We start from the raw sequence: 21,528 nt of genomic DNA, 5'->3' as shown, positions 1-21,528 counted from the left end.
AAGGATAATGACTCCAAAAATGCAGCGATAGATGATAGATACCGGGGACTGGCGGCATCATGTCGTTATGATGCCTAGCACGGGGCCAGTTGAGAAGTGGTGAGGAGGTCGTCACGCGGTACTGGGCCGAAATATTACCGGGGCCATCTGGAGCCTCAACCTCGAAAAGTTGAATACTTCATCACAAAGCCATCATCGCGAATGGGTTGATCACCAACATCCGCCTGGTATCACTAAAGATCATTTTACTTGGTGCTCGGACTGCCGTTTTGTCGCTGCACTGTCTTTGTTTCTTCATAGCCCGTGGCGAATCCTGCATCCCGCATCCCCTCTCCACCACCACCCTCTATAACCTGAGCAGGGGGGCAACCGGCCTCGGGATTGATATACCACGTGCTTCACTTGGCCCTGTCGAGTCTCATGCCAGTAATAACGAGTCTCGCCCGTGCACGTCGGAAAGCGGCCTTCAAGAGAAAGCCCACGGCTTTGAGTTCTGTCCGTGTGTCTACCATGCAAAACCGTACTGCTACTACGGCCAATACTGGCGTCGACGAAGAAGTCGTCTCTCAAATGGCGGATTACACGACCCGTGGGTCTCGTCTCTCAATAGACAGTCTTTACACGTCAGAGCCGCTGATAGTTGATCCTCTGGTTACGGCTACATCCACTGCACAAGATCGGACTCTCGACCAATGCCTACCGTTGCTAAAGGCCGCGGATAGCAATCTCGAGTACAATGCCAATGGCGTGCCCCGTCTTCACCGCGAGAGGCACATCAAATACCTGGAGCAGACCCTCGGAAACCTTCCGGCGCCCTTTGTCGGGGCCGATGCAAGCAGGCCATGGTGCATGTACTGGGCCCTCAATGCCCTGTCGCTATTGGGAGCCGACGTTTCCAAATTCAGAGAAAACCTCATTGTGACGGCAGCCCACATGCAGAACAAGACTGGTGGCTTCGGCGGCGGCTTTGGCCAGACTTCACATTTGGCAACGACTTATGCAATGGTGCTGTCGCTGGTCATTGTGGGTGGGGAGTCGGCATATGAGGTCATTGACAGGCGCGCCATGTGGAAATGGCTGTCGTCGCTGAAGCAGCCCGATGGGGGGTTCCAGATGTCTTTAGGGGGCGAGGTCGATGTCAGGTGAGTAGCTGCCGCTCTGTTCCGGGGGACCCAACCGTCCGAATCTCATGATATTGATGTCCCTAGGGGTGCTTACTGCGCGGCCGTCGTCATCTCTCTGCTCAATCTCCCGCTGGATTTGTCATCTGATTCTCCTGCGAGCGCCGCTGGGCTGGCTGATCTGTACACCGGCCTAGCGAGTTATGTACAAAGATGTGAGCAGGAACCGAACAGGTACACCCTGGCCGCCGACGCAGGCTAACACATGCAGGCCAAACATTCGAGGGTGGCATCTCCGCAAAGCCGGATGCTGAGGCACATGGTGCATATGCCTTCTGCGCGTTGGGCTGTCTATCCATACTGGACGCTCCGCATCGGATCATTCCTAGGTATGCAGCATCTAAGATTCTGTCCATTGAGGTTGTGACAACGTAGACGATGCTCGCTGACCCCTACGTAACCAGGACACTCAATGTGCCACGCCTTATCTCTTGGCTCTCCTCTCGCCAATATGCCCCAGAAGGCGGCTTTTCTGGTCGCACGAACAAGCTGGTCGACGGTTGTTACAGCCACTGGGTGGGTGCATGCTGGCCCCTAATCCAAGCCAGCCTGGGAGCACCGTCGCAGCCGGCCCACGACTCTGAGTTCTGCAGTTTCTACGACCGTGAGGGCCTAATCCGGTACATCATGTCTTGTGGGCAAGACCATTCTTCCAAAGGTGGGATGAGGGACAAGCCCAGCCAGTAAGTCCAACCACAATCCTGTCTGTCGTCTGTGTCGACCGACTCTCACTACTCGTTGGAGGGGCTAAATTGATTTTTCCCACAGCCGATCTGACGCATACCATACATGTTATGTATTGAGCGGTCTCACTTCTGCACAACATGTTGTGAGTGCTGTCCTGGCCGAGGAGGAATATGTGGCAAACATGGCGTGGAAGGTATCACCGTACTCGGATCCTCAGCTATTCGACGAGCAGGACCGTCTTAACCCCACAGACCCTGTCTACGCTATTCCCCAAAGGAAGCGGGAGGAGGTCATGACATATTTCTTATCGAAGCCAGGGTTCTGAGTCCTGGCCCGCCTGGCGGTCGCATAGCAAGAGGCCGCCTTGCCCGGAGGCGAGCCAATACGCGGCCAGTAATATCTGCAACCCCCGAATGGACCTTGGGCCGTTCTCGTGAACGCGTCCAAGCCATACGCGCGAGACTACGTAGGTGTTTTGGCTTGGCTAGGGGCATTGGAAGGGGTCCCTATTCCAGCGGGAAGACCCGGACCGTGTCCCAGACGGGTAGGACGGACATTAGGACATGGCGTCAGGTCGGCTTTGCATGGAGAAGGATCGTCTCATAGTGACACAGGACAGCATTTTATCGAAGCTTGGCGGCTTCCAGGACATTACAATCTAGTCTATGCCGTGGGCCGGCTCAGCCTCCGACCATGCCGCTTTGGCTTGTCTATACAGCCATTTTCATGCAGGCTACAAACGGCAGGTGAAATGCGCGTGGTAATACGAAGGCGGGTTGATCGATGCACTTCGCCCGGCTGCAATGGGGGTTCAGAGAGAGGGAGAGAGGGAGACCGGACTTTGTGAACTTCCATGCATTCGCCAATCTAGAACCCACGGCCCCGATGGTCCCAATTAGGCCTGTCCAACTTCGGAATTGATGAGGTCTCTCATTACGACAGCAGAGCGATATGCATCCATCCCATTGACCACGTCGTCTCCCTCGTCCCAGACAATTGGGAAGGACCTGGCCGAGTCTCACCAGGTCAGGCCATGTCGGTACCTAATGCCTTCGATCTCGGGATAAAAGCGCCATCGGAGGCCCTGTCTCTGTCTCTCCTCTCTCTCGCGCGCGTGGGAACAGCATGGACGAAGAAACCCCTTTGGATTCTTCTGCTCCATGTGACATTGCCCCAATGCATCCTCGAGAGTGAGTCAGACCTCTGTATAGCCAAACATGACTCCAGCAAAGCAACTCGCACAACCGGGTCTCGACATAAATGTCCTCGAGGCTTTAAGCATATGAATGAAGGAGCCTGACCGCGAGAGCCGAGTCGTCTTTTCTGACTTGCCCTCCTGCAAAAGTTCTAGCAGCGATGGTGTCTACCCCCTACCCCTCTCTCCCCTCCCCCCTTTTCAACAATTATTGCGAGTTGTTGGTGTCATAATTGTAGCAGCTGCAGTCAGCTCTTAGACCCAGACGGTTGGCCAGAGTCAGATGCCCACAGCTTTGTTGCAGCACATCTCAGCCGTCAGATTTGAGAATGCATATATCATACATGGAACTGGTACTTAGAACCCAGGAGGAAGCCGCTACATGATATGTGGGAAGAGGCATCACAGACCTTCGTCGAAGTCTCGGCCCAGAACGCAGATGGTCAAGCCCTTGCCAGCTAAGTGGGCAGCCCATTGGCGTAGCATACATAATACAGTCTCTCTGGATGTCCGTTACAGTCCGATTGCACCTATTAGTAGCAGCAGCAGCAGCAGCAGCAGCAGCAGCAGCAGCAGCAGCAGTAGTACATACATTGCATATCGACCCTGTATTATGAGATGAAATTGGAGGGGGGCGGGGTATGTACCGCTGCATAATGTACCACTTACTGCCAGCCTATTCTACTTTGCGTACCTACTTACTTACTTACTTTACATATGTAGGGATGTAGTATCGTACGCATGATAAAATTGGCTTGAGTATATGGTCTCCGAGATGGCATCAATGACGAACTATACGGACGGCCTTGGCTTGTCCAGCGTAACGCCGGCCTCACCCCCTGTCTTTTGCTATCCATACTAACTATGATAGACAGACAGTAGGCGGCGGCAACAGAACGGTACGCGCTTCGACGGACTGGCGGCCAGTTCAAATCAATCAATCAATCACCAGTGAAACCATGTATGCGGAGAGTGCCTGGCGCTGTACTACTAGAATGATCCTGGCTGCTGATGCACGACACTTGCATCGTAGCGGAAATGGATAGTCCAGCCAGGTAAGTGGGTTCACGCTCCAAGCTCTAGGGCAAATGACCCCTCCTCATGGTTGATGGCCGCGGAAAGAGGCGATGCGGTCGCTGGTCTCTCTGACCAGTTTCGACCGTGGACGGCATGTGCAATGATGTTATTGCTGCCGATTGTTGGTGTTGTTCTTTGCGTGACGGCGAGGGGTGCAGTGCATATCAATTTGATTGCTCGGGGGATTTCGTTATGGAGGAGGAGATGGAGGAGGAGGAGGAGGGTGATAACGACGCCCACATAGAAAAGAAGGTTTCCCGAAGTGCTGGACTAATAAGCTCTTGGGATCTTGGGGCACATCTCGGTATAGAGCCAGGATCTCATTGGTCGTGTGTAACTCGAGCCCGGATTGGCTGCGGAAAGCTTATGTGGTTTCTATCAAATCTAGGTCTTCCAGTGGGTTGACATGGACACTACCGCTACTGCTGCTACTTGCTACTTGCTGCTACCGCCAGTACCTACTGCCGCCAGCACCACCCCTCAATCCCCAGTCGGCCGACAGACAGCCCCTTCATCATCCTCCTCTCCTCCTCTTCCTCTACCGCCAACCCGACGGCGCGATGCAGACGGTCGTCAATCTATTGTAAGCATGGCATTGCATGTCATGGCGTTTACGAGCACACTTCCGGTTTTAGTCTTTTTTCCTCCTCCTTCTTGTCTTAGGTAACTTCATGTTCATATTGCTTGCATTGGAACCAGTCTGTAGGGTCCTCCCTCCCCCCCCCCCCTCCATCTGCCTTCCAGAATAAGTCTGTGCTAGTGTAGGCAAAGTATAAAGTTGATTACCAAGTACATGTAGCTGGTGCTGCTGCAAGACATCGTGAGCTGAGCCGACGAAACCCTCAACATGAGTATTTGCCATAATTTTTTCTTTCCTTTCCTCTCCGAATGCCTGCCCGTCTGTCCTTCTTCGCGCCACCGGGCCGCACTTCTCGACTACATTTCCCGTGACTTCTGCCACCGCTCCGATGGACCAAGCCCATCGTCTACGTGGTTCCTGCTCCATACGTGTGTGTGTGATGTGCATCGAATCGGCCGTTCTTGTCTCGACAACAACATGGACCGGTCGGCCGGCGGTACGTACGGTACGGCACAGTACAGTGTACCTCCTGCCTCCTGCTCTCCTCAGGTCGATTGATTGATCAATGGCGTTGTCTCCTGGGCGCTAGCCGTACTCGAAAAGACGGGAGCCGCTTGCAGAGGCAGAGTATCAATTGGACGGTTCATAATTTTAATATCAAGCGGCACTGACAACTCATCATTGCATGAGGTGTTAATCGTTTTGGACTTTGCCTGCTTAGTTGCCTCGCCAGACCTCGTCCATTCACGCTCGCCTCTGGCAGGGTAGCAGGGTAGCAGGGTCTTGAGGGGCAGAGAGGCCCAAAGATAGACCAGGCCAAGCCGGGGTTGGTCAAGTACAGCCCATATGTCTGGTCGGCCATGGAGGCATGGTAGAGCCAGTTCATGCAACTCATACTTCTAAATAGAATATCCTGTTAACCTGCCATGTAACTTTGTTCACCGACTCCGTTGTCCATCCGCTCGCTTTTCCCAGAGAACCGGCCAATCAGCACGTGCCCCTCTGGCCCTTTTTTTCGGTTGCTGCTATGGAACTTAGGTATTCCGGCTCTCTTTCTGGCGGGCGAGGGAAAAGAAACAGCACTCACTGCTCCATGTACCAATTACAGCCATCAAACCATAGGCCACAAAAGCGCCGGCGCCATTCATCTTTATATACTCCGAAAACCCCAGTCTTGGTGGTCGTTGTCCAGTCTGATCAATCAAACGGAGGTACTTGGCAGTTTAGCTTGCTCGCTTGCTGGCCGGGGCATGTTTCTTAATTTTTATTTTCGTTTCTGAAAGGAGCCAGCCAGCTAAATAGTATTAAATGGGGCCACCTGATTCGTCCAATTGGTTCCTTCCCTCATTCTATTTTACCTCTTTCCATACCAATTGATTGATGGATGGTTGGTGATTGATCGAGCTGCTACTGATACATACTACTACGACTCTCTCGCCCTTGATTTTTTTTTTCTTCCTGCCTCACCCTTGTGCGAATCGCTGACTCTCGTGGCCCACTAAGGCCCTCATGTGCTCTTGGCCAGTAGTTCGGCTTTCTGGACCTCTACCTGTTCGTCTAGCCCCGTCAATACCTCATCGAGCCGGTTGCCAACCCCTCTGCCCCCCTCTCTCGGTTTGTTCTTTGCATCGCAAGTCCTGGTCGTGTACATGGGTCCATACCTCAACCTACATGATACCTACAAGCTTATTACATGGGCAAGACAGGCATCCTGGTAGCATGGCAGGTGGGCGGCATGCACGTTACGTGGGGAGTTAAGCTGTTGTATCTTTTTTTTGTCTTTCTTTCTTTGTTACCCTTCCCTCTGGCTGTCGTCGCCGTCGCTCCTCGCCCTCGCGCGCGTCTTGCAGAAGGGAGCCACCTCCGTCCCCCTTCCCCCTCCCCTTTCGTCAGATATTGTTACCACTTTGTTCTGGCTACTGCCGCATTAGTGGCTTAGGGAGGGAGAGAGATGGATCATCTCTCCAGCAGAACCAGTTCGGCCCCTTCTTGTCTACCGGGTGAGAACTAGGCACATCCCTTCCTAGTCCGTCCGTCTCTCGACTTATTATATGGCCGTGACTTGAGTGGTCGGCCGGCCCAGTCAGTGGCCGCACACTGTCCGACCTATGCAACGGCGAGAAAAAAAAAGTTTTTGTTTCTTTTCCGCTGTTCCTTAGTTTCCGTCGGCGCTGCAGATTGGTTGCAGGACATCGTTACCAGGTCCCATTTCGCCACTTCGCTTTGCCGGTCCTCTGCACCTACGGTACTGTATCTTGTTCACCTTTGCCCCCTCCCTGGCAGAAGGGCCCCTTCCTTCTCCTTGGTGGGACAGGAGTAGAGGGGACGAGGCCGAGGATAGGATACGCAAGACTAGTCGGGACCCGGTACCTATAGGTGAAGTATGCACACACTCAACTCTCTCGCTCTCGCCCACACATAGACGCATACACCTCGACTAGTAGTAGGTCAGAAAAGCGTCCTGGTAAGGAATAGGCATGCATACCTAACCTATATACATACATGCTTTGGACAGACGTATGTACCTCCCCTACTGCGAGACTTATCGACAGGCAGGAGATCGTCTAGAGGCTGCATACCTACCCCATGTGTTGCGGTGGAGTTGCCTAGTCTCTGCGGTATTATCAACTGGCGACGGCATGCGCCAACACATCAGAGATGGGGTCACACTTTGAGAGCCGCATCTCGACGTGCATCTCTCTGTCGAACTTGTCCTATTTCCCTACCCGCCGTCCATTCGGTCCAGTCTGTTTTGATTCCGTCTCTTTAGATATCCCTGCCCCGCACCAAACAACACACATTTCTGCAATAAAGCACACATGTCTCGCCGTCGATGGATCGTCTCTGTGCACCGCAGCCCTGAATACGTAGCCTAACCTCACCACTACCTCATCACACCTCTCAGTCTTGTGCCACGGACTCTTTCAGCACCGCAGCCCTACCTGCCCGTCGTCTGCTCTCCTCTACAAGTTCCTTCCCATTCCCCCACGGTTGGGCTCGACTGCATATTCCCAAGGCGTTTCGGTTCTTTCGTCCCGTGTGCTGCTGCTGCTGCTTGTTCTTGTTCTCTCTCCAAGTGCGAACAAAGGAAGAAGTGTCACCCCCCTCGGCGTTGTTCGCTGCTCGTAACCACCCCGGAAAGAAGAAGCCATCCTTAGCCATTGGGAAAATCCAGCATCATGGGCGGCTTCTACATGCAATACCTCGAGAGTAAGTCAACTTATTATTCCATTTTTGTGACTTGGTCGTCGCCAATTGCAATTCTCGCGCCTCCCAGAAAAAATCACTTGGTGATGATGATGATGCGCGTGTGGGGCTGTACTGGTGGCAGTTCGTCTTACATGTGCCAACCCCTGCATCACGAAGACGTGCAGCCGACCATCAGAGATCCCGCCGTCTAAAGGCGTGCGTTCCTCTCGATCTGCTGCCCCACGCCCCTGACAGGCTATCCACCACCGTTGAATATGCCCCGATCAGGGCGTTGCGATCGTTGGGCTGTCATGCAGCGACATGCTGTTCTCTCGTCTCGCCTCGCCAGGGCTGCAGATATATGCAACAGCATCGCCAACTGGCATCGAATCGGGACCCTCCAAGACCAAAGACCAAGCAAGAGCTGACGTTACTCTCATCCTGTAGGCTTGTGCCGGCGAAGGGGTTGGCAAGACCCTTCTTACGAATGCTACCGCGATGCCAGTGGCTATACCTGCCTGGTCCTTGTCAATGGCCGCGAGTACCAGACAGACCTGGCTTACGAATCTGATGGACTGGCCCAAGAGAATGCCGCCATGAGGGCCTTCATGGTCTGCCGAAACTTCTCGGTCAACGGGGGCATGCTCGCCCGGAATGGAATCGTCCAGGGCCTACCAGCCAATGACACTGGCAGGCGTCACAAGAAGTCGCGTGGGAGCGCATCTGCCGGTCACAGAGAGAGCCGCCACCACCACCACCGGTCTGGCCATCACTCGAGCAGCAGCTCGACGGCCTCTTTCGATTGAACACCAGACCACGCAGATCATGCACACGCATACGCACACGCACACGCACACTACGCACACATACTTACCCAAAAGGAGCCCAGGAGGTGTCGCTCCTGTGTAACCCGAAATCTTGGAACCAATGATGTTTTCTTTTTTACCTGCGTGACTAAAAAGCCCGTTTTTGGGTCCCGCATGCGCCATATGACAGGCAGACAGGGAGTGCCAGAGAGAAGAGACGAAGGCGTGGAACATGGGGAGAAGGAACGAATCACCGGGACGTTGAACTATAAAAGTGGCGAAGCTTCACAGCTGATCTTCAAGGCATATTCCGCAAAGATTCCACTGAGGAGATACCAACTTAAGAGAGCGGAAGACCAAAAATTGCATTAAATCGACGACTAACGACTTAACGACAACAACTATGAACGAATTTACGAAACGAATGCCTTTTCCCATTGATTTTCCTCTTCTGGTTCATTCATTCACAATGACACACACGTCCTCGGCGAAGTGGGGATACTTTTACACTTCCGTATCACCCCCTTGGACCGGACATCAATGATCTCACTTACACCGGTCTTCGCGGAGATGCTTGGGACACTTCCCCTGAGTTGGGAACACAGGACCGGCCAATCCTTCTACCTGGTTCGCCTATTGGAGAGGCACTTTTTGTCAGTTGAGCGGCCCAGCTCACGCCAGTGTCCGTATTGGAGACTTCATTGGTTGCTGTACCGCCTATCTTCGGAAGCCTGTTCTTCTGGACGCAGCAACTGATTTATCCCTTTCCAAGGGTGGATTTCCCCACACACGCCGACGCGGGAGGTTGGACGAACTATCATGATCTGCACTGGTTCCTCCAGATGTTTGCTTTTGGGGATTCCATTCAACAACTTCATCTTTTCTGAGGAGGTGCTTCCTTTGATTATCGCTTCCCCCTGTGACTTACGGGGGTGATAAGCAGAAGTGGGCGCCGACCCCTTTATGACATCTTAGACTACTTATTTTGATGGACTCAACATTGATTCACGACAAGACTTTATGAGAGACAGACCGGGTCGGAACTCTGCTTTTTCGTTTTGTTACTTTATATATGAGCCAATCGATGGAATCTCCAGGCGGAGGAGGAACGAAATAAAGCAATGGGACGGATGGGACGACTTGGAGGATCTACTCCCTTTTCTTTACCTTTCCTGATTCTCATTCAAACAGGCTGCAAAGTTACCATTGATAGCCACATGGATGGCCATTTGTCAAAGGGGAAAGAGACACGGCAGGTACGAACTATACAACATTTTCACGATGAATGAGACCATCGTCAATTCGTGTCCAACCAACCCGACCACCCCTCTCCCTGAACCACGAGCCTACCACTATCAATGATCAATCGCATCGAAATGGGAAATATGGTCCGCCTGTCTTTTTGTTCATGCATCCTTCACATGAGTGAAAGGGACGTACTTGAGCCAATTGCTGGCAACCGAAATAGAGTTGAGACTACACATGTGCCCAGGAAGGGAAACAAGGTTAGAGTTGATTGGATGCATGCATCAGTGCCAACTCTCTCGCGTCTACCACTAGGCTATCGCTCTCCGTGGTACGTCAAAGCTACTGTTCTTAGGCGGTAGGAGGTAGCAGGTGATGCTGCCAAGGTAGAATAGTATTTGTAGTAGTATGCGCTGATCCGATGGGGAGGGGGGCGCGGGCAGCGGGGGATGGAAGGTGAAGGACACCATCCCATCCATGCACTTTATTCACCGAGAGCAGCTGACGTCCTCTCACCGTGAGATCCGCCTCAGTGTCTTGTCTGTTTCTCCAAGCAAATATACGACGGCCGGCCAGGGTCAGCAAGTAATGGGTTGATGGGTGCATTCCTATAGGCTCCCGGCCGGTTCATACATGAGGTGACAGCTGGCGGGTAAACAAACGATCACGGACGACGACATAGCCCTATCAGATGGGAATACCAGGGTACGGTGATTCTTAAAGAGTGGAAGTATGGATTAATCCAATAAAATAGCCGCTCGGGGGTGGTACGAGCACGCCCAAAAGGTGATCCTTGCTGGCACATAAATCTGATCAACCCTCGAATCGGTCAATTACCTACCAATGTACCTACCTACAAGGAGAAAGCTAATCTAATGCTCTTCTTTCCAGCATCGGTCCCTCCCACTGATCCCATTGATCCCCCATCTCAAGTGCGTGCGTGCACCTTGGGGTAACGAGATGGTCATGCGACAAGGGTCCGTTTCTGGTCCATCGGCGGCTGGATTCAAGATTGATTGCCTAGCAGCCATTTGCTAAGCGAGTTGCGCTTGGGCTAGGAGGCTAAGTAGGTACTTCTAGAGCTACTGTACTTAGCTAGTGGTTGACAAACCCCCACGTGACACGACACCTCGACTTCGGGGAATGCTGGTATGGTGTGGGTGGTATTGCAGCATACTACTATGGTCATCTCGCATCTGCTGCTGTCAGAACAAGGAAAACACACTAGGTTACAGTTGCAACTTTATTTTCGTATCTGCTTACGGGCATTGAGAATGCAGAGCGGGAGAGGGGGAGAAGAAGATCATAAGAAAAGAAAAGAAGAAAACACGCGCCCCGTCAACTGGTATGCCAGTGCAGTCATGGTCTGCATCACGAGCGAGCGCTGCCGCAGAATAGGGAAAAACTCGGATAGGCTTTTCTCAGCTGAGCAGGAATCAAGACCGGAAGCTCTAGAAGATTAGGCCGGCCCGAAATGTGGGACTTTCCCGCTCTAGAAATGTACAGCTAACGGGCATGCTGCGGATTTCCTGTCCGTCTGGCATCAATCAGTGGCAGAAGGAAATACGAGACGTGGTCGTCGCCGGCCGCCGTCAGCGTTGCATTGATTGTATATGCCCACCTCAAGGGACTTGCTACTTGCCAGCATTGCCCCCGGAAGGAGGAGGGAAAGGGTCTTTATTAGTTCGTATAGGTATACATATGTTGAAGAATGCTGTTTGTTTCTATTTGATGGCTTATTACTCGTTCGTCTCATGCCTCTTACTTCCCGGGAAACATGGAAAGGTTGTGGAAGGAGGGTCAACCTCGCATACAGCTTTCATGTACCTACAAACACGGTAATCGAACCTAGAATTGGCCCTGCAACAGAACTTACATACGCCTTACGAGGCAATCGTGTCATCTGATCAGGTGCCATACGTTACCCAGATGCTGATGACAATCCTTTGGTGGACACAACAAAGCATTGATGAAATCTGGAAGAGACACATCTCATCTTTTACGGGAGGTGGCTAATCGAGGCTCGTGTTCATGGGGTGGAGTTGATTGGTTCGCCCAGTAGATGCGCTACGATGCTGGTACCCCTTTTTTTCCTTCGCTCCCAGCAAGGAACCCACCCCTCCTACCCTTCTGTCCTCCCCTCCCCGGCATGTCTGACCAGCTGAGCCTGCCTGGCCCTGCCGCCCCCTTCGTCGACCCCGAGCTTTTGGAGTCCATTGCCCAATGGCAAGACCGGGTAGACGGGCAAAAGCCGGGCCTTGCCTCCTTCTCGAAACTTGCTTTGAAGAGGGAGGGGTGGCGCAGCTGACGGTGTTCGCTCATGCTTGACATTTCCAGCGCTGCTTCCCGTGTGCTGGACTGTCGACGCTGCGCTGCGGGTGGGGCGTCGCGTGTGCATCACGGGAAGTAAAGTTGGATTCTAATAGATTGGGGCCCAAGGACTGACTGGGGCTGCAGGGTTCATGCTTTGACAATTTCAGAGAGAAGGAGATATCAGACCATCGTTCAATGTTCTATTGCATGCGCTGCACGGCATGCTCTACTATTCACACACAGCGCAGAGACACCGACAATTGCTGGAAGGTTATGTATAAAGTAAAAGGCAGCGACGCCGGACCCGTTGGGTTTGATCCTGCCTGCAAGGTCTGGGCAATGATGTAGGTAGACGCATCCAGTGAATACATGTAGGTATAGGTATCTATATAAATACAAAGGTGTCACTATACACCCCTCTTAGAATGAAGTTGGCGATTATTTCTTCACCTGCCTAGTGGAATTCCAGCTGGAAAGATCCCTCTATTCTCTAATTTGAACGACCCGAGCGGCCCCCTGCAGCCCAGGAACGCGCCATTGGTAGCACCACTCCCGACGTCCCAGTCCAAGCAGCCTAAGCCTTTTTCCCCACCCTCGTCCAATCCAGGAGCTGGGAAAGCCACCGTGTGATTCTCCTCGAACTCCCGACCATCTTTCGTTAAAAGATCCCAGGTCCAACAACCACCTCCCCCCTTAACACGTCTTCTCTACTCTGTCGCAACTTTCAGCCTACCAATTCTTGTTCTGTTCTTTGAACCTCTGCTGCTTCTTAGGACACTTCAAGCACACTCGACTTCATTCATTCGTACACTCGCTTCACCCACTCGTTTAATCAACTTTGACTTCTCCCAACCAACTCAAAATGAAGGGTACGTTTCGCCTGCTAACTGCATGCCTGCTTAGTCCCCTGTCATGTCGGCGCACTCCGCAGCCTTGCACAATGCTATACCGATCACTATACTGACCATGGTTTTTCGCGAACAGCCCTCATTCTCGTCGGCGGCTTCGGCACGCGCCTTCGCCCTCTTGTACGTTCGGGTTCTGCATGCTAGACATGCCCCCCCCCCCCAATCGCTGCTGCGCCGTGCAATATTGCACACACGACGCGCGATGCTACAGGCTCCCTGGAACTTGGCTAACAATGCTGCCCCTCCCAGACCCTGACTCTGCCCAAGCCCTTGGTCGAGTTCGCCAACAAGCCCATGATCATGCACCAGATTGAGGCCCTGGCTGCCGTTGGTGTCAAGGATGTTGTGCTGGCTGTCAACTACCGACCCGAGATTATGGAGAACCGCCTGAAGGAGGTTAGTATTTCTTCTGCTTTGCACAGTAGTCCTTTCTTCATAAATGGAACAGCATTGACTAAGTCGGCTCCTTTCACAGGTCGCCGAGACTTGCGGAATCAACATCCACTTCTCCCTCGAGTCCGAACCCCTGGGCACTGCTGGTCCTCTGAAGTTGGCCGAAGATATTCTCGGTAAGGACGATGAGCCTTTCTTCGTGCTCAACTCAGATGTCACTTGCGAGTTCCCCTTCCAGAAGCTTGTCGACTTCCACAGAGCCCACGGAGATGAGGGCACCATCTGCGTTACCAAGGTCGAGGAGCCCTCGAAATACGGTGTCATTGTGCACAAGCCCAGCCACCCTTCGCGCATCGACCGTTTCGTCGAGAAGCCCGTCGAGTTCGTTGGCAACCGAATCAATGCCGGTATCTACATTCTGAACACATCCGTCCTGAACCGCATTGAGAAGAACCGCCCCACCTCGATCGAGCAGGAGACTTTCCCCGCCATCGTCCGTGAAGGCCAGCTGCACTCCTTCGACCTTGAGGGCTTCTGGATGGATGTTGGTCAGCCCAAGGACTTCTTGACCGGCACCTGCCTGTACCTGTCGTCTTTGGCCAAGAAGAACCCCAAGCTGCTCGTCTCGTCCTCTGAGAGCTACGTCTATGGCGGCAACGTCATGGTTGACCCCAGTGCCAAGATTGGCAAGAACTGCCGCATCGGCCCCAATGTGGTCATCGGCCCCGACTGTGTCATTGGTGATGGTGTCCGCCTGCAACGGTGTACCCTCCTGCCCCGATCCAAGGTCAAGGACCATGCCTGGGTGAAGAGCACCATTGTTGGCTGGAACAGCACCGTCGGAAAGTGGGCTCGCCTGGAGAACGTCACTGTTCTCGGCGACGACGTTACCATTGGCGACGAGATCTACGTCAACGGTGGCAGCGTCCTGCCCCACAAGAGCATCAAGGCCAATGTTGATGTGCCCGCCATCATCATGTAAATGGCCCGCTCCCCCTTGCGACTTCCGACCTCTACTTCTCGACACTTCGATTGTACATTCTGCCATAATGGTTTCACCTTACGAACTCGTAATACCCTTTGCACGGCCTTATTTTTCGACAGGACGAAAAACAAACAACCTCTCTTCTCCAAATTCCCCTTTCCTTTTCGACTATGATTGGTGCAGCAAGGCGTTCTGATGGCCTCGGATTATGGCGGGCAAGGCACGACGATGTGCGGCATGTCCTGCGCCACGAGGCAAAGATCTAGACGCGTTTTTCGGATGAAGCTGCGCAGACTGGACTTCACATGATAGAGAGGAACATTATAATGACACCCCCAAATGACGCATATGTGCTTGCGGCATATAGCGAATGGTTCAGTTGGTTGCATAGCTTGGCATGGTTATGGCATGGCATGATGGATGAACTGGAAAAAAAAAATCTAGAGACCCTAGGGGGGAAAGACTCGGGTTCTTCGAGCCCTGGGACACTCCTGGCAGGGGCAATGGCGATCAAGCGAGAACAAACAAGCATGTTTATCTGGTTGGTTGCAGAGATGCGCCCGTACGGAGAGGCTGTGCGATAGAAGTGCAACGAGTCAGGCAGTTCTATAGTGAATTTTGACGCTTGACCATCCCATTAACCATTTGCGTGTTTATAGTGCTGTGTGGTATGGTATGTCTTGTCTTCGCGCCTTCGCGCTTGGCAGATGCAACATTGTGATAACGGGTCTGGGGGCCGATACGTAAAGCGAATCGATAATTCTGTTTACTATCGGGCAAGTGGTCAATATTCGCATCCTGGCAACAAAGCTGCCTGCCTACCTAAGGTGGTAGTAAGGTAATAATAATAGGTCGGTGGGCAAGGCATACGTCAAATCGTTAGGACAGTCGAATCATCCATGGCCGATGGCCGATGAGGGTGGGGACGTGGGAGGTGGGACGGACCTAGCGCAGGCGTCGGCTGCCGGGCCAACGCTGTTTACCGTTTACCACACCACCATCCTACCCTCGCTCCCATCCCCCCAACTTTTTTATTAGCGGCCTTTGGCAAGAAGCGCGCGAACCCTCTTGGTCGGCCATTGAAGCTGCCTTTGTAGCCCGCCCGCCGCCATTGAATTGGCAAGATTCCCTGGTTCGGTCCTAGTGCAGTCGAGTCCAGACAGGTCCCCCAAGTCAAGTGTCCCTGACCCTACCTCACATACCTACATGCGTTCTTGAGCATCGAACATCCAGAAGCCATTCACCAGTTTCATTGCCAGCATCTGTAGTTGTAGCCAGGATATCGCCCGCGAACGACACTTTTTTTTGTTTCCACCGGTTGCGGTGTTGCTACTGCTATTATTCGCTTCCTTGTAGCCCAATTCTGCCCTCTCTTCTTCTTCTTCCTCTGCTGCTGCCGGCCCATCTCGATTGATTGATTCAGCGCCGAGCGAGCTCCGTCTTTCCAACCCGTCTCGAACCCGTATCAGCCTCATTCCTATGCAGCATTTCTGGCATCTATGAAGAAGCCATCCTAGCTACTGAATCAGGCACCTTGGCTCGACAAGCCACCGTTACTGGAGCAGTGAAACACCATGGCGTCCCTCGGGAATCCGCAGCAGCCCAATAGTCAACATCACCAGGACCAATATCAGCATGAAAACCAACCTCCGCCGCCTCCCAAACATGGCCACCAACGATCCAAGTCCAGCGTTCTCAGGGCCTTTATGAGCCGTCGCAACCACACCGCAGACACCACTATTGCTCCCACCGCCCAACCGGGTTCGGCCCTGCCATACGTCATTCCCCAACCCCAGCCTTCGAGCGACATGCAGTTCCCCAATTTCTCACGCCGACCGCCCGCCCTGGGCGAGATCCAGAACAACCGGGTCGACGGTGCACCCGGCTCTCGGTCTCCCAGCAAGCATCTCGACCAGTTCAGGCCTGCATCGAGCCGCCTCTCGCCTATCAAAACCCAAGGCGATCTGATGACTTTCAAGTCAACACGACATGACTCCGCCTCTAGCTCGGAAAGCATGGGTCAATATGCCTTCAATAAAAAGGAGAACGAATCGCCTACCAAGCCGAAGAAGACCAAATCGGCCACCAACCTGGCTTCGCTCCTGAGCAGGCCCAAGAGCCTGAAGAATCTGCACAGCCTGCAGAGCGAAGAAGATGTGGTGCGCAGCCGCAACGACAAGGAGAACCGATCGCCCCCCAGCTCGGTCACGTCACCGTCTCAGGAGGGACGGCCACCCATATACGCCCAATTTTCTAGCGGGGCATTGGAGCATACGGGAAACGGCGGTGTGTTTGGGCCCGGGCAGACAAACTCGCAGAATAGTTCGTCCAGCGATGTCACCAACCCAGCCGCCCTAAAGAAGCCGCGGCCCCAGTCATATCACGTACAATACACCGCGAAACAGTTCGAGAGCAAGATCTCTACCGAATCCTCGGACAGCACGCGAACTGGTTACGGCAGCTCGAAGCAGTCGCCGTCCAAGACACAGCGGGGACTTAAGATGTTCACCAGTGGATTCGGCGGAGGCTCCAAGCCCAAATCGTCCTCGACTTCCTCCCAACCGGAGGGGTCGGAATTCTCCTTGGACCCCAAGGACATCGACAAACACTTGGAGGCCATGCTGGATCGGCGAAACATTCCTGAGCACCAAAGGTACAAGATGCGGAACCTGACGAGCACCATCAAGATGGAATTTATTCGCCAAGACTGGGCGGAGACCAAAGCATCTGCTGCCCGTCCCGGCACAAACGACAGCGACTCGAGCATCAACGAGGGCCAGGAGGAAGAGGCCAAGGCCAAAAAGGCTCGTCCCCGAAGCTTCACCTTTACGAGAAGTGGCGGGAAGAAATCCGAGCCTAGTTCGCCTGCTAAGAAGAAGAGTGACGGCACCCTGGGTCGTCATTTCCGGGCCAAGTCGTCGGAAAGTGTCACATACGACCGACCGAATTCCGCTGGCTCGGGGTTTGGTGGTGGCATCCTGTCCAAGATCAAGTCTCAGCAGTCTCAGCAAGGCCCCGTCGACTTTGTGAGCTACCTGCGTAAGGTGCAGAAGCCGCAACAGGTCGAAGTCGGTAAGCTGCACAAGCTACGGCTGTTGTTGCGGAACGAGACGGTGTCATGGACCGACGAATTCATACGTCAGGGTGGCATGGAGGAGATAGTCAGCCTGCTCCATCGCACCATGGAAGTTGAGTGGAGGTAAGTCGTGATCACCGGTGTGATCCCCATCCTTTTGAACCGGCCTCGTTACTAATACGCACGACACAGAGAGGAGCATGAAGATGCGCTGCTCCACGAAAACCTCCTCTGCCTGAAGGCTCTTTGCACGACAGCTCTGGCACTGCAGTACTTGCACTCAAAGCAATCCACGCTGTTCCCTGCCCTGCTGCATCTCATTTTTGACCCCGAGAAGAAGGGGCCCAGCGAGTTCACCACTCGCGGCATCATCACATCGGTCCTCTTCACCTATATCCAGTCGGCTCCCCCGGAAGACCGCATAGTTCGCGCCCGAACTGTACTGGGACACCTGCGTGACCCTAAGCCCAAGGATGACGAGGCACCTGTCGACTTCGTCCTGGAGATGCGGCGCGAACGGCCCTATCGCGTGTGGTGCAAAGAGGCCATTGGTGTCACGAAAGAGGTTTTCTGGATTTTCCTCCACCACCTGAATGTCGTTTACCTGCCTAGGGATAAGGAGCGCGATGCGGCCTCGGCAGCGAAGATTGCAGCGGACAGCATGCTGTACATGCAGGCACATTTCCCACAGGAAAGGCCGCCCGTTCCCGCCGCTCCCTACGTCGGCGGAGTCGAATGGGACGCGACCAACTACCTGGCTTCACACCTCGATCTTCTGAACGCCATCGTGGCCTGTACCCCTACGACAAGGGAACGCAACGAGCTCCGTAACCAGTTCCGCATCTCGGGCTGGGAAAGATGCATGGGCGGATCTATGCGTCTCTGCAAGGAGAAGTTCTACCCCGGTGTCCATGATGCTCTCCGGACTTGGGTCGCGGCTGCATCTGATGACGGCTGGGATGTCAAGGACGTCAGATACGGACCGCCGGCGGAATCTAAGAGTCCCGCCAAGAGAGCGCCTCCCGCAAAGCCCAACCAGAACAAGCCGGCAAAGGCCCAGCCACCACCCAAAATCGAGATGCCGAGGCTGGATTTCTCCTTCGATCCCCACGTCTCACCCATCGCCACCCCCGGCGGCGGATATGGAAAACCCGGCGGAATCAACAGCAATGCTGTGAATTGGCTCTCATAGCGCGAGAGTTTGTTGCGTCGTTGGAACAAGGTCGAGCCTGCTCTGGGCGGCCCCGCGAAGCACCCAGAGCAAAGAAGGTGACGGGCTATATAGTCCCTCTGCAGTCAACCTCGAGGCCAAAGGGCATGGGTCTTCAGCTCGCGACTTTTGAAAAAGAAAACGAAAACGAAGCATGAAGCATATGGGTGGAGTACGTCTTTTAGTCACGGGGCATTAATGCATGCGGCCGCCATTTCCTGTTGGAGTTTGTATATGGATGAGATTGTACTCTTTTTGGAAGAATCCCTGTCTTGTTTGTTTTTTTGCTGGTGGTGTTCTATTTTTCCTCATGGTCATGGGCAAACGAAGGTCAACGGTTATCAAAGGGGGCGTTTTCATTTGCAAATTTCCATCTCCGGCTCTTTCCCTCTCGTCCCCCCACTGCCCTTACTCCCATCTTTGTCCGTTCCTTCACTCCTACTCCTCTTGCCACCTTCGGGTTAAAGCTATCTCTCTTCTTGCTCTTCCTTTCGGCCTTGGGGCTGTTTGCTGCTGGCGCTCATAGAGATATGGGGTAGCCGCTACGAGATGAGGACGGAGAGGGTATCCAAAGTGCCCCTCGGAAGATGGGAGGAATATTGCAGTCAGTCAGAGAGTGAGAGGGGCAAAAACGTGTCTCCTGAAGAAGCAACGACTTAGACAGTGTTGGTGCTTTTTTATGATTGAATGACTTGACGAATCCAACGGTATACAGACAGACAGACACGTACGTACGATTATGGAAATTTCTTCTCTTGAAAACAACGTGATGATGGCTCGCAACTCCTCGTCCCACCGGAAGAGAGACAATTTCCTCCATGTTCAACATGTTCCGTCAAAAGTACGATGCTACTCGATAGGATGCTATGTTTCCGTCCTGTATTCCGAGCTTTCCTCGGAATCAAAGGAGCATGGACCCGCGCTGTGAGAACCACTTTGCCATGTCATATTCCCCTCTTGCCACCAAGCCAGAAGTGAAATTAACCTGGCAAAAGCGCTCCGGTCCGGGACGGGCGCATCCGCAAGAGCTAACTTAAACTTGCGGGTTGCCTGGAGCCCAACCTTCCGTCAAGGCAGACAGACAGATGTCAAATATAACGATGCAGCACGGGGCAAGTACGTATATATAGAATGGACTAGTTGGTGGCACGACCGGTGAGGAAGAATCACCCCCTGCATTCGTTAACCCCGACCACCCAGGCGTTGAATTACCTATTACTATACATGCGGAAGTTGGAAAAGTACGTAGACCCCCGAGGGAATAAGAAGGGGGGAAAAGAAAAAAAGCCTGAGCGCCCCCAAAAAGCTTGGTATTTCTACCGTCCTTTTTTTCATGTCTTGGCCGAGAGCCGATGGAAAGGCACCAAGGGCGGGCTGGGGACGTGTCTAGAAGCGCGGGCCCGGCGGCGGTCGCGCGTCGGGGCGTTGACCGGGGTAAACAGCGTCGAAAACCCCCCTGGCTGGTCACACACCGCTTTTGTCGAATGCAACCAGGCCATTGGGCAGGCCCGCCTGGAGCAGGAGCCCCGGTGCCGGGTCATATTTCGGATGCACTAACAGAGAGAGAGAAAGAAAAACGTGCGTGCCCCGGCAGAGCACTGACGACACGAATGTTTGTTTGCTGTTCCCCTGTGCTTGTAGATCTTTTAGATAGCCGAATACACACGAATCGGTGAAAAGGGAGTTGCCACATGAAGGTTCACGGTCCCTTGGGTTCGCCCAATGAAAGCCGTGACTGTCGTCCTTTGGCCACCACATACATGTTGGACCACTCTTACCGAGGTTGTGGCTATTGGATCAAGCTCAAAACCGGAAAGCTCGTGAGTTTGGAAGATAAGGGAACGCTCTGGAACCTATATCGGCTTGCCATCCGATCCTGTTCCCAAGCCATGAGCATGGTCGCTATGTTCATGTTAGCAAAGGGTGACATGCGGTGCCAATAATTGCAGATATTGGCGTGGAGTTACCGTTTCTCTGTATGTATGCAGGCAGGACTGTCAACTTTCACACGAGGCCCGTCGTAGAAGAAGCCCGCCGCTGGCGGACTCGTATGTATCTACGTTGCTCGACAACGTCTTTGATCGCTGTGGGCTTGGGCGGAGTAACTCAGGGGGGAGGCGAGGAGATGCCAATTTCTTCCAAGGTTTGCCTAGTCGACCGGTGAGGCACATTGAGTAGGCCAATGCCACTGGGCGGGCAATGGAGACTGCTTAGTAGCGGTTCTGGTACGCAAGATACGCAAGATACGCGAAGCTCTGGCGTTGCAAGCAGCTCGGGTTGCAACCGGCCACCCAGCCGGACGGAGCATTCTCATGATAGGGTTAAAACCTAGGTCGCTGACACCTTGGACCGCTCCTCCCTACATACATCCACCTTGTCGCGTGATGTGAGCATTCCGGTAGGGAAAGCACGGACAAGACAAGGGCCTATGATACTACTTTTGGTGCTATGTCACCCGTTTCCTAAGGACCGAGCCATGCTGTTAGCTGGCTAAGTAAGTAGGTAGCCGTGCAATGAGACTGTTGGGTAGCACGATATCACTCATCCCATACTCCGTAAGTAGCAGCAAATTGCAGAAGTGCGCGCCATCTGATATACAGTCAGCAACAAAACTCCGCCAGACTTGTGGCTGATCAGCCATGGGTGTTCGAGAAGCCTATGGCGCGAAACGCTGCGTAACTTG

General features: G+C 53.5%; 4 protein-coding genes across 4 annotated transcripts; all 4 read left to right on the top strand.

The window, feature by feature from the left end:
• Positions 1 to 510: 510 nt before the first annotated feature.
• PG985_002101 (terpenoid cyclases/protein prenyltransferase alpha-alpha toroid) lies at positions 511 to 2,193 on the top strand (the record flags this gene model as incomplete). Its single annotated transcript, XM_066821870.1, has 5 exons — positions 511 to 1,142; positions 1,209 to 1,336; positions 1,393 to 1,510; positions 1,586 to 1,864; positions 1,950 to 2,193. The coding sequence occupies 5 exons, from the start codon at positions 511 to 513 to the stop codon at positions 2,191 to 2,193; spliced, it is 1,401 nt and encodes a 466-aa protein (XP_066689302.1).
• Positions 2,194 to 7,899: 5,706 nt separating this feature from the next.
• On the top strand, positions 7,900 to 8,715 carry PG985_002100 (uncharacterized protein; the record flags this gene model as incomplete). Its single annotated transcript, XM_066821869.1, has 2 exons — positions 7,900 to 7,930; positions 8,357 to 8,715. The coding sequence occupies 2 exons, from the start codon at positions 7,900 to 7,902 to the stop codon at positions 8,713 to 8,715; spliced, it is 390 nt and encodes a 129-aa protein (XP_066689301.1).
• Positions 8,716 to 13,135: 4,420 nt separating this feature from the next.
• On the top strand, positions 13,136 to 14,556 carry PG985_002099 (uncharacterized protein; the record flags this gene model as incomplete). The annotated part of the gene is made up of 4 exons (XM_066821868.1): positions 13,136 to 13,142; positions 13,258 to 13,301; positions 13,431 to 13,577; positions 13,657 to 14,556. 4 exons carry the CDS (start codon positions 13,136 to 13,138, stop codon positions 14,554 to 14,556), a joined length of 1,098 nt encoding a protein of 365 aa, XP_066689300.1.
• A 1,577-nt stretch (positions 14,557 to 16,133) lies between these two features.
• PG985_002098 (armadillo-type protein) lies at positions 16,134 to 18,827 on the top strand (the record flags this gene model as incomplete). The annotated part of the gene is made up of 2 exons (XM_066821867.1): positions 16,134 to 17,758; positions 17,828 to 18,827. 2 exons carry the CDS (start codon positions 16,134 to 16,136, stop codon positions 18,825 to 18,827), a joined length of 2,625 nt encoding a protein of 874 aa, XP_066689299.1.
• Between the last annotated feature and the right edge of the window lie 2,701 nt (positions 18,828 to 21,528).

Source organism: Apiospora marii (assembly GCF_038362585.1).
Source record: "Apiospora marii strain CBS 49790 chromosome Unknown utg000002l_segment0_segment0, whole genome shotgun sequence".
Taxonomy (NCBI): Eukaryota; Fungi; Ascomycota; class Sordariomycetes; order Amphisphaeriales; family Apiosporaceae; genus Apiospora; species Apiospora marii.
The sequence above is the reverse complement of the archived record's forward strand: the minus strand, read 5'-3'. Positions and strand labels throughout refer to the sequence as shown.